At 33.6% G+C, this 13,395-nt stretch overlaps 1 protein-coding gene across 4 annotated transcripts in view; it reads right to left on the bottom strand.

Moving 5' to 3' along the window:
* LOC124357135 (breast cancer metastasis-suppressor 1-like protein) overlaps positions 1–13,395 on the bottom strand; it is a 47,904-nt gene that overhangs the window by 27,245 nt on the left and 7,264 nt on the right. For 3 of the 4 annotated variants that reach the window (XM_046808617.1, XM_046808620.1, XM_046808619.1), the window contains exon 3: positions 10,202–10,292. In XM_046808617.1, the coding sequence (XP_046664573.1) occupies positions 10,202–10,292 (91 nt within the window). Of the gene's footprint in view, positions 1–10,201; positions 10,293–10,347; positions 10,439–13,395 lie in introns of all 4 variants that reach the window. The other variant, XM_046808618.1, reaches the window with a different exon arrangement.

Raw genomic sequence — 13,395 nt, 5'->3', positions numbered from 1 at the left:
TTCAGTGTACGAATTTCGTTGCACATGTGTGACTCGAACCGAACTATCCATGACTGGCTTTATCTTGTACCACAACAACATGTCATCATATTCCTCATTCAATGTAAAGTGTTTTTTGAGAAAAGAGTATTTCTTTTGTTGCTGCGCTCTTCCTTACAGATGCAATATTGCCCCCTGTGACTTTTTCTTATTCTCCACAATGAAGGCGCACCTTAACCCATTAGTGCATAGCGTCCTAAAAATAAGACGCTTGATAAATCATTTTTTTAAGGGATATTTTAGTCTAAAAGCAATTGGAGTTGGCCCCACTGCTTCCTCTAGATACCACAGCTGAGGCAGAGCACATTATTAGTTGAGTTCAACATAACCTCAATTTGCTACATGTTGAAATGTCTCGCAACTATTTTGTTTGTAACACACCAAGGGTAAGTTTATTTTATTTATATTTTTATTAGATATAGTTTTATAACTTTAACTATATTTCCTACATACTAGTAATACAATGAAATGAATGTTGCATCATAAATGTTAATACTGCAGTATTCTTACTTTCTTTGGCGATTCATTCAGCAGCGTCCCATTTTTTGGGACACTATGCAACTGGGCAATCTCGTGAGGACCATTTCAGACCTTTATACCACATAGCTACTTTTTTATTTTACAGCTGTAGTACATTTTTTTAGTGTACTTATTTATTGTTTTTGTTCTTATAATGTTTTTGTAAAATTAAAATTAACATTCCCTATGAAAAATTAAGTTATAAAATAAATATAGGCTAAGTTCTACAAACATGTACGTAAAATACATTACGTGTAGACCTAATTTAAAATTTTGTTTCCAGCCTAACTGTGGAGAATATTTGGCGGAGTTAGAAGATGATGATGATGATGGAGTCGAAAGACTAATCTACGTTGTTCCCACCGAACGAGTTTTGGAGAAACCGATGTGGACAGTGATAACTCGGATGACGAACATGTAGGAAATATTAAACAATCTTGGGCGCAATTTACTTCTGAGTGAATGTGAAGTTCAAACTGCTTGTTCACCTGATGAGTCTATCTTAACAGTAAATAGTTCTTGCATGAGTAATGTTCAAAGGAATGATATATCTACTGCAGGGATTGAGACTGAACGTGAGGCAACAGCTCAGGATCCACAACCAAGTAAACTTAGCATAAATTTAGTTACATCTAGTGAGTTAAGTAAAGGGATCAAAAAACGCCCCCATAAAAAAACTAAGTATGCATTGCTTTAACTCAGATAGTGAGGGAAGTGACAATGAACCGACTAGAAAGAAAACTAAACGGAACAAAAATGATAGGGAGAAACATTTATCAAAAAAACAATTAGCTGCAAAGTAAAGGAGGAAAAAATAAATCAGTGGAAAACTTCTAAACCTAATTTTGGAATGGAAACTAATTGTGAGCATTTGCCTTGCTCTGATGAGGCTATGGAGAGCCAAACGCCATTTGAATTTTTTTCATTATTTTTTAATAACGAACTGTTAGACTTGATCTGTGAGCAAAGTAATTTGTATGCTTCACAAAAAAATGTAAATTTGAATTTGACACGTGATGAACTGCTTGTGTTCTTTGGTGGACTGCTTTATGGTCGGGGTACGCAAAATACCCCAATAAAAGAATGTACTGGTCAAGGACAATGATGTGCCCACTTTGTTGTCTGAAAGTATGCGTTGCAACCGCTTTGAACAAATCTTACGCTTCCTCCACTTGAATGACAACAGTAAGATTGATTCTGATAGGCTCTACAAGCTACGACCATACATAGAAATCTTGAACACCGCTTTTTGCCCAACACGGGGGGCTGGATGAAAATCTTTCAGTTGACGAGAGTATGATTCCTTATTATGGTAAGCACTACTCTAAACAATTCATAAGAGGTAAGCCAATACGTTTTTGGCTTCAAAAATTGGGCAATATGCTCTTCCAGTGGCTACCTTGTCAGTTTTTTCAATTTATACAGGTGTTGACAAAACTCGTGAGAGTAAGTTTGGACTTGGGGGTGATGTGGTTATTGAACTATTAGAAAAAGCCAGGGTTCCTACAAACAGTGGACACAAGATTTTTATATAGACAACTTTTTTACCTCAGTTCCACTCGTAAAACATTTGGCTGAGATTGGAATTTGTGTAACTGGAACATTGAGAGCTGACAGAAGTGAGTATTGTCCGTTGAAAAGTCCTCAAGATCTTAAAAAAGAAAACCTAGAGGGTCCTATGACTTCCGAACTACTGAGAGTAACGATGTTGGTAAGATGGCATGATAATAATATCGTTACAGTGGCCACAAACCATGAAAATCTAAATGTGGGAACCACAACAAGATGGTCAAGAGAGAAAAAAGCAAAGGTACAAGTGCAACAGCCTACGGTTTTTGCCATTTATAACAAAGGAATGGGGGGAGTTGATCTCCTTGATCAAAACATTGCAACATATAGGACACGAATGCGCCAACGAAGTGGTGGTGGCCTATATTTGTATACCTTTTCGATGCATCAGTCTCCAATGCATGGTTACTGAACAGGAAACTTCTTCCCTCTCAAGACTCCATTCCCCAACTGTTAAAATTCCGGAGAAATTTGGCTTTATTTATATTGAAAAAGTATGGAAAACCCTCTACTCAAGGGAAGATATCTCCTAAAACCACTCCCAGAAGTGATACGTGACAACACTGACCACTGGCCATTGGAGAATGAAACACAGAGAAGATGTGCTAACTGTACTGGAAAGGCAAAGTTCATTTGTTCAAAGTGCAAAAGTGGGACTGCATCCTAAGTGTTTCATGGACTACCATAACAGAAAGTAACATGGTAGTTCACAAAAACCTGTTGTAAATATTGATTTGTTAACTATATTTGTGCTTATGTTCCATTTTATTTACCCTCTCATGTTTTAGAATTTTATCATACAATTTGTAAATTTCGTCGAAAGACGTTTTAAATACTGTGAAATAAATATTTTCATTTTAGATGGTGTTTTATATTGACATCCAAACACTTATGCATAAAATTCTTTTTTATATTGTACACATATAATGGAGAAAGAATACAGTCCCATAGCGTAACTTAAATTTCTGCTAAAATTTCACTAATGTAGTCACAGTGCATGATGTCCTATTTATAAGACGGCTGAAAATTTCACCAAGGTAGTCATTATGCATAACGTCCTATTTATAAGACGGCTGTTATTTCAAAAGTAAACTATATAAGTTTTTTTTAATATATTTTTCCCATGTTTTATAAAGTGCAAATAATGCATTTAAATTAGTTTCAAGAAAAAAATTTACAAAAAAAACTTTATGCACTAATGGGTTAAGGAACTATCATCATGGTGGCATACATTAGGTCGAGGAAGCTGTAACTGCAGAGTTGAATCAGTTAAACTGAGAAGATTCTTCTTCTTCTAAAGAGCGGGCTACTGCACAGTACTGAAACCTTTTGCCAACCACCGAAATTCTGCCTGTGCATTTGCATAAATTCCTAAGATCGTCTATTACATCTGCACTAAGGACAAGAATTGCAATTTGATCTGTTATCTGTGTACGAAGACACTACATTACTGTTCAGTGACTTAGCAGGTCAGCTACAACCAGCTCTAATAGATCTAAAGGATCTATACCGATTGAAACAAAACATACTCTGTTATGGTATAAATACCACTTTGAACAATTACCAGGACAAAGGAATGTACCTGAGGGCAACAGATGTCCAGATCAATCTGCACAAACGGGAAAGGGACAATCACTTGTCCCACTCAGGCAATTTATAAGGGCTGAACAAATTGATCGCCACTCAAAACTGCTGAAGGTTCAATCTCAAAGGTGCAGAATTTCTTCCAGACTAGTCTTTTGGCCATGTGAACGTTATAGTTACAAGGTGCTAGAGCCTTGAGATAAGTAGCTCAGGTACCCCATATTTTTGCTCTCCTGAATAGAGCTCCAACTCTCTTTCTCAATTAAGTCAGTTCAGAGCTCTACTCGGTACTACTTTAGATCTCTTCCTGTCAATAATAGGACAGCTATCCTTAAAAGAATCCACAATAGAAGTATCAAGTTGTCAGTGAATGTGTACAATTAGACTAAATTGCAAATCATATCTCTTTTATTACAAGATTCGAGTCTTACTTTCAGTTTCTCCTTAAATGAGACTTAGTCAGTTTTTGTTGGATTCCTATAAGTAAGGAAGTAGTTATGAGCAAGATCAGAGAGGAACAACTCAAGCACATTCCAATCATGTATCCTATTAACCATGCCCTCCGAGATCAAGGTGATACCAATCACCTCTCTTCTTGAACTGGTGTGAATGTAAGAGAATTACCCACATTCACAACAGTCAGACTACGAGAGATGATAAATTCCAGGTGACTTACCCCTGTTATTTGGTGTTGGTGCTGCTTCTCACCTCATTGTGCAAGTTGGCGTCGCAACCAAAAACCAACTCAAATCCCCTCCTCCTGGAATGGTCCACCAGAGCAGCCAGCTCTCTGGAGACTGGAGGATCTATATCATCATAATAAGTACAATGATGAAAGTATCAGGGGCTGCCAAGTACCAGTCCCAAGCACTCTGATGGTTGAGAGGTTTCTGGAACAAAACTACTGAACAAGACTGCTGTTCATCCTGTGGCTTACAACAATACATGTTCTAGTTTTTAATTTAATCCTTCCCACGCGTATTACAGGAAATCCCACATAGCAACGATGACTCAAACACACATATGACGATAAATCTCATGATTGAAGTTGTTATCTGCAATCGCCCACTGTAGTTTGTAAAACTGGTGATATAATGCGTTAGAATGTTAACTGAACATCAGACAACAGATGCCCTATATTCCTTATTCTCTGCCACATGTTATCGATCCGAAACTGGTTATCATAACAATGGAATACCATTTTCTGCTGTAAGCTGGTGTGTTTAACGGCTTTTTCCATGAGAATGCAATTCTAGAGATTTGCGCACAAGCTCTGTTACTATGTCAAATTGCGTGCTATATGTTATATCTAAATATTGTTTACAAAGAGTGTAAGATAAGTTTAATTATGATTTAAATTTTGAGTTTTTATAATGATTGTTATTGTCTGCTTCCTGTGAATTGGAAAATATCATGTGTTGTTTCCAACATACGTTTATTTGTAAAAAATATGATTAAAAAAATAAATTTTCATTTTTGTTACTTCCTATAATTACTTGATAAATCTTAATTCAACTTTATGCTAATTAACATTCGTTTTTTAAACGCTAAGGGGTAATATAGAAATTTATAGCCAGCCCTCGGGGGGTTAACATGAAAAACTGTGTTTAGTTTTTTTATATTTTTTTTAGTAAATAATGCCATTATGTCCATATTGTATGCCTTATAAATAAAGTTGTCTTGATTGATTGGCATATTGAAAATAGGCACTAAGAAATTTAGCCCCTGTAATTTACAAATCAAATACCTCCCAGGGTATTAGAGCCATATCAATGCCTTCTTCTAAAAAGTGCCTGCAGAATACAATTGAAGCAGTTAATCTGAAGGTGAAATTGATCAATATCAACCCCCAGAGTCGCTGCAGAGTTCATTGATCAGAATTTCATTATTAGTACTAGAACTTCCTATGTGGATATCCAAGACAACCTTCCAGTACTCCACAGAAATCTCAACATTTTGTGTAGTAATGGTTTTCAGGAGACCCCAGCATCCATCCAGTCAAGGAACCATTGACCCAGAGGAAGACATTGGTGGATCTTATAAGGTCCTTAAAGCTCCAAAGACAACACCCACCTTCTCAGCATTACTGATCCTCAATCTTGGAGCCAGATCTTGTGGCCATTTCCTGGTTTCACCATTGCCATACAAGAGTACAAAAGCTCCTCTCTCAGTGAGGACATTGCAATTGCAAATCCTCTATCAAGAATATCTCATTGAAGATACACACTGCAGCTCTAAGGCTTTCCCACTGAGAAGTATCTTGTGTGGACAGCAGACTTCCACTTTCAGATTACCGGATACAACAATCTAATGTAGGAATTCAACATATAGATCTGTCGGATCGGGTTTCTTCTAATTTTTTCTACACTACATCCAAGTCTCATGAATAACGTAGATAAACAGGACAGTCCATCAAGTAAGAGCCCTGAAAGACCAGGTAAGGCTTTATGCTTAGGAGATGCCCAACTTACGTTAGGAGACTAGCGAGAAGATCAATGATAAGATTTTTCTTGAAACATAATTTGATTGTGTTTTATTAAGAAATTCCAGGAACTTAATTTCCACACCTTGAATGGTCATAATCAGTCACAATAAAAAGATCTTGTAACATATTTGAAGCGATAGGTGATGTTGTTCTACCATATAGTCCTAAGCAATCAACAATCATCGTAGTATTAAATCAATTTAATATCATATTCCATGGCGACTTACGTACTTGGAAAAATCCACTTACTAAATATTTTAGCAAGAAAGTCTCTAAAACTACATGTTTTGACCAAGCTGGCTGTGGTAATACATTAATACTGGAATGAGTTTTGCAACTTCAACTGTCCATGCAGCTTTCTTTCATGCTGAGTTAAAATTTTTGTTTCTTTGCATTCACACCAATACTATGCTTCATTTGCAAATACGTAAATTCTATGAGAATGATCCTTTTTTGCTTTTTCATAGTTAAAGATAATAGACATAGGACAGTCACAATAATCATGAGCCTTTGGTACTCTTGATGTAATAATTTTGAATTTATATGAAGAGACATCAAACAAGTAATAAAGATTTTTATCAAACTCCTCAACTCCTCTTTTCTAAAAATTTCTTTTCTTTAAACCTCTTAACACGTTCACTGCGGGTGAGGTCTCGGGAGATCATGTACACATCACTTCTTTCTTTCATTAGTGTGTCCTTGGCACTTGCACGGGACGGTTGAGGTTATGTTTGTTTTGTTGTATGGGCTCGGCTGAATTCTCGGCATGTGTAGTTACACTTCCTGTGCTCACCGAGTCTGTGGCGTTTTATTAAAAATAAACGTCACAAGTATGGAATCAAGTTGTATACATTATGTGATCCCAGGGATTTATGCTTACATTTTTAATTTACTGTGGAGTTTTGGACGATATGGGAGGAAAAGGGCACGCCGGGAATGTTGTTCTGAATCTAATGAGCGAAAAACTCCACAACAGCTACAGTCTTTAAATGGATAATTATACAGGACATTTGGGTGGCTAGTAGGGATGTATATATGATTGTAAATACATAGTTATGCATATATTTGAGCTTTCTCACAATATTTCTAGACATACGAGACAAAATTGTTTTGCGCGCAAATGATAGTGACAAATTGTGTGCTATGTGCGCGTGAGGTCCCGGGACCTCAAGTTTCATACATCGCCTAAATGAACTTTTCCGGGCTACAATTGAATATATTTCTGACAATAATTCTAAGAGACAAAATGTGTTTCCTTTGCGCAAGTGATAGTGATAAGTCGGGCGCTGTGTGCGCATGAGGTCCCAGGGCCTCAAATTTTCAAAATGGCCAAAATAAACTTTTCCAAGTTACAATCAACAAAATACCATCCCCAGTCTACAAGAAAACATCTAACGTTAAGTTTAAACCAAAAATATATTTTAGCATATTGGGTACGTAGTGGGCTGAAATTCAGCAGTGAACGCGTTAAATGAGAGATTCAACTTCAAGTGCCAGAATATTCTATATCAGTACTGAAACCAACTAACCTTCTGTTTGTATTGTAACAGCCAAATTGTAATGTTAGTTATAAAACTCCTCATATGTTGGAAGTTTACTAACACATAAATTCTATGGGAGACCAAACAACAGGCAGTTCAACCTGCTATGAGCTTTTGTGACACAGCCATTACACAATCTAAACACTCATCACTTGCAACTAAACAGCACTGTTAGTAACGGACACAAACAATACACTACCACAATCATCGTCTATAACTTGAATGACACATTGCGGATGTGCAAGGGAAGGGTACATGCACACATTCAATGCACTATGTGTACAGTTCATAGCAATAAAGTGAGGGGGAAGCAGAATAGTTACGCTAACAACCAGAACTGACAAATTGCTAAGTTACATGACATAGCATGCCTTCTATGATAAGTTCAAAATATATGTTGATTTAGTACTCTAAATCAACTTTGCCCTAACCTCTCACACCGGACTGTAAATAATGTTACGTCTTACTCCCTGATCTTTTGGCTCAATTCAAAGGCTACTTCAGTATACCATTGTTTTATAACATGAGTTTCAGATTAACAAAAACAATACAATAAAACCTCGCAATTTAAAAAAAATTGCAAGTAAAATACAATAAACATACAACCTTCATGCAAAGATGGTAACAACAAAATTCAATTATTTTTAACTAGAAGCAATAGAATAATTCTTTAAATCAGGATATTACATTGACGTATCAGTTGTTTATCAATTGTAATTTTTAACACCGTAGAAACAACAACTAGAATATATTTTGAATATTTGAAAAAGGATCAACCCTGAACTAAAAGAAAAAACTAGAATATATTTTGAATATTTGAAAAAGGATTGACCCTGAACTAAAAGAACAATAATTAAGTGGTCTTTCAACTGAATATTTTTAAACAGTTATTTCTATATGTCTGGCTAGTATACATTGAATGTTCTAAAGAAAATCAAGCTAATTTACAGATAACACAGTACAAGAGACAATACACACACAACAATAGAGCAACAGACAATTACTTTGTACGTTGCTGAAAAATGACTACTTACTCTGAAAAACTATTTTCATGATAGGGTTTTTTTTTACTTATAGCCCTCCTCTTTCACACTATAAGGATTAAGTAAACCAACTTGTTTCTTGTCCATAAAATTTTGAAGAAAGCACAACATTGTGTAGGCTTAACATTACTACTGTTTATTCTAATTTGATTAACAATAAAGTGAAAAGTGTTGACAGGGATAAGGTTGTTTTGTAGTAAAATGAAATATATAGCTTTTAAAATTATTCCAGTGTCTTTTGTGTGCCTCCTCATAACAACAGCACTGAACATGCTGAATGGTCACTACGTCTTAAATTTCTTATACCTGTACCGTCTATACTTTTACTTATTCCATTCTTCACTTTCTGTTATTTTGTGTAATAACTCAACATATACTAACCCGTAATTAGTTGAAAGATAGAGATAATCTAACAGAAGGATTTGATTATTCATCTGAGTATTAGTCTTGGGTTTTTGTTTCTACTATTGTAAACAAAGGTATGTCTGTGAAACAAAAAAAAATTATTTCATCTTCATCATGCCCCTGGAGTGATTATTTTTATTCAGAGTATAATGTTATCAGATACTATAAAGTGACAGTGTGAAGAATTAGTATAAAAATGTATCACAACGATAAAGAAATTAAAACTCTCTGAAATATAATACGCATAAATTTAGACAAGAAGTATTTTTGAATATAGTTAGAATATGAAAATTATATAAACACTATCACTTTAACTGAACACACGATATAATAAACGTACATTCAAGAAACATAATCTTCTTCACAAAGTACATAGTAAATAAATAAACTGAGTATAAATTTTTATAAATAAATCTCAAATGTACGATTATGGTGAATTTAAAAATGTAAAAAGAGTGTTGAAATAATGTTTATGTAATAAAAGGTTCATTTGTTATTAAGTTTGTGAATATATTGCAAAATTTGAGTATAATAAAGATAAGAAGATAAAATTCACATCAAGAAATAATGATGATGAAAAATTGAACTATTATATTAGAAAACAAACTTATTCAAGACTAATAAATATTTTCTGATGTTGAAGTAGTACTGTGCTCATTATAAAAATACCTATTAAAGATATGAAAAGTGAGATCTATAAAACTAATTCATACAATGAATTAATGAACATGAAACTAATAGTTACCAACTAAAAGAAATTATTTGATGAGAACATAGATTATTTTTTTAAAGACATATTACATCATTACAATGATTATTGGGTTAAAAGAATTCAACTAAGAAAGTGGTACATGATAGTTACATGGCAGTTTACCTTAACCATATGGTTTGTTAGAATATTTACATTGAAATATTGGTTTAGTACCCAATTTACTTAGTTTAATCCATTTCTTGTACATTAAGTTATTAAACAACAATCCACTGCTTACCATTCGATCACAATTAATATTACTTACTGATCATTTATTTGCTTAATTTTTCTTTCAGTTTCTGCCAGGGTTTGAAGACATTCAGCCCTACGTCTGTCACACTCTTCAATGTCCATGTCTGTGCAATGAATCAAGCATTAAATAAGTCAATCTGCCAAACTGTCAATACTTACTGTTCTCTTAAAATGGAAAATTGCCTTTCCAGATCGGCCAGGTTATCCATGCATTCAGTTCTCCGTCTTTCGCATTCAGCCTCGTCCATTTCTGTTTAAAACCAATTAAATAAGAGATAGAAAAGCTCCTTATAATTATTCAAATTATTTCAGTTGTTCAAAACAAATGTATAAATTAAAGTTGCCAGCATTTAACTTGATTATCTTTTATAAATCTCATTATAAAACTGAAAGAACATAATTTGATGAGCACATCAAAAGCAGTATACAAATAATAATTGGTCATAGACTGTTAAAATACCCAACTTTGGAGCTCCTTCGCTGATTGAAGCCTATTAAAAGTCAGTATGATTCTTATTACCTTCTTATAAAGTAATTAAAGTTTCCTTATTGATGTCTCTTCTTAAGTTGTCAGCTGTAAGTTATACGAGAATGCACATGGGACAAATTAATGAATTTTAATGTTTCTAAATTACACAAAAGGACCTTAATCCTTAAAATGTATAATCCTGAAGAAGTGTTTTTATATTTTTTTCCATGAAAAAATCCAAACTAAGATTATTATAAATTTCTAGTCCTAAAAATTTTGTATTATTAATTTTTAGAATGTTGTCTGTAAAAATGGTCATTTCTGTTTTTTTTATATTTTTTTATTTGCTTCACAGAAAGTCATATAATTAGTTTTTGTATGATTTAAAAGTAAGCTATTATTGAGAAAATATTTATGAATCTCTCTTAATAATTCATTATACCTTACCTCCAGATTATGATAACTTTTAGCCCAAAACCACTATTTGAGTCATCTGAATATATAAGACCAATAGAATTGTACTGGTATTAATAGTCTGTATTATTGATGACATTCCTTGAATGTATCATAAAAACAGGGGCCAAGTACTAAGCCTTGAGGAATGCCACGTTTAACTGTTAAAAATTTTCAAAATTTTCATTTGTGTTTAATTACTTCTAACATGACTTCTATAACATAACTTAATTTTGAGACGCTAAAAAATTTTAATGTTTAAAAGTATTTGATGGGTTATATTGTCAAATGCTTTAGACAGATCCCTAAGATTGCCTAGTACTTTATTACCTTTATCAATTGAATTTATTATAGATTCTGAAAATTCCAATAATATGGTAGTTGTAGATTTAGTTTTTTCTAAAATCAGGTTGTTGACTGTTAAATAGATAACTTTTTTCGAAATAATCCACCAATCGATTAAACATTACTTTCTCATTATTTTTGAGATAGCTGGCAACATTGACATAGGACGGTAATTGCTAATTTATTCCCATTAAAAAAAAATTGGAATTACTTTAGATATTTAAATTTCGCGGATATTTGAAATGTTACCACCAATGGTTTACACGTCATCTTTAACAAAAATTTTTAGAAAAGCTCGTCTAAAATATAAAATATAATTGAAAATGTGTGTTTATTGCATTAGCTACATCTATTCATATTTTATATATACCTACAAGTTGCTAAAAATTTGTATGAGTAAAGTAGTGAGCATTTAAAAACACAAAGAGCCAGATGTAGTTGCAGAGATTCTCCACCACAACGTATGTTCCTAATTTTTGCAGTTTTATGCCTACAAAAAGGTTTAGTAACTAAAACTCACATACAATTTTTTTGAAACTTTTATATGGCTAAAGTAACTTTTTTTGTACAGGGTCTCCGAAAAAAATGCTGTGATTTTGAATAGCCTTTATTAAAAACTATTCAAGATAACTAAACAATGTAAACGTCAAATTTAAGTTGAAATAACTAAGTTTTGTTTTTCATGTAGCATTGGAGGAAACGTAGATCTTGGCATGCGCAGAACAGCTGTGCGGTGGAACTCCGCATTTGTAACGGACATGTCTGGTGCCAGTCACGAGTACAGTGTTTACAGAGCAACAGAAGGCACAGTGTGTTCTGAGGTACACAGAACTGAAATCGGTTGTTAGTGTGCAGCATCAGTTTTGAGTTTTGAATCAAGGTCAAAATTCACCAGATGATAAAGCAATTCATCACTGGTTTAACCAGTTTTGTGACACAGGAAGTCTGTTGAAAGAACATTCAACTAGCCGGCCAAAAACAAGTGATGAAAAATTGAACAAATCCGACAATCTTGTATCAGAAAAAAAAGTCTTCAGTTAAACATACCCAAATAAACAGTTCAAAATTTTATTTGTAAAAAATTAAGACTTTATGCCTACAAAATTTAGTTAAGGCATCAGATTAAACCACATTAAAGAACTACTATTAAACAAATGGAGCTCACATCGAAAAATATTAACACGTTAACTGCAGTAGACACCTTATGGCACAGAGGCTTAGATCTATGTTCGGTGTTACTCAGTATAGACCAGCAATGAAGGTGTTTAGGCATAAAAACATAATTTGCTCTTTTCTCTTCAATTTCACCTTTAAAGCATTTAGTTATTTTAAATAGTTTTCAAGTAATGGCAGTTCAAAATCACAGCATCCTTATTCAAACACACTGTATATCTGTCTTCAGCTCTATAAATGACAATTCATTACCAAAACGACCTTGTACAGCATCTGTTGGTGGCCATGTATAAACTTGTCATTAACAGATCTGAAGACACATTGGTGAGTAAAATTATTTATATACTATTTCAATGCTTACCTTTATCTTATAATGGATTATTTGTATCCACTGTAAGTACAGTAAAGTGCAAAATGTTAATTTAATTTTATATCAGTTATGCCTGTACGTAAACCCTTAACTGTTGTGACACAATTGTAGATGCAGAAATCCCCAACACTAAGTATTTCCTCATTTTCAACAGTTTTTAACAAATTCATTGAAAATCTTATTCCAGTTTATTGTTTAGAGCAAACAATTACTAACAACGTTTATAAATTTTTTAAATACCAGTTTATAGGCTTAATATGAACTTATAATTTAATTAGACCCACTATCATGCTAAAAATAAAACACCTGAAAATAATATGTAAACCAACACTAGGAATAATATGAACTTGCAATACAATACGAAACATGTGACATCCAAGTAGTTTGATTAATATCC

This window comes from Homalodisca vitripennis, chromosome 3 (genome assembly GCF_021130785.1).
Source record: "Homalodisca vitripennis isolate AUS2020 chromosome 3, UT_GWSS_2.1, whole genome shotgun sequence".
Lineage (NCBI taxonomy): Eukaryota > Metazoa > Arthropoda > Insecta > Hemiptera > Cicadellidae > Homalodisca > Homalodisca vitripennis.
The sequence above is the reverse complement of the archived record's forward strand: the minus strand, read 5'-3'. Positions and strand labels throughout refer to the sequence as shown.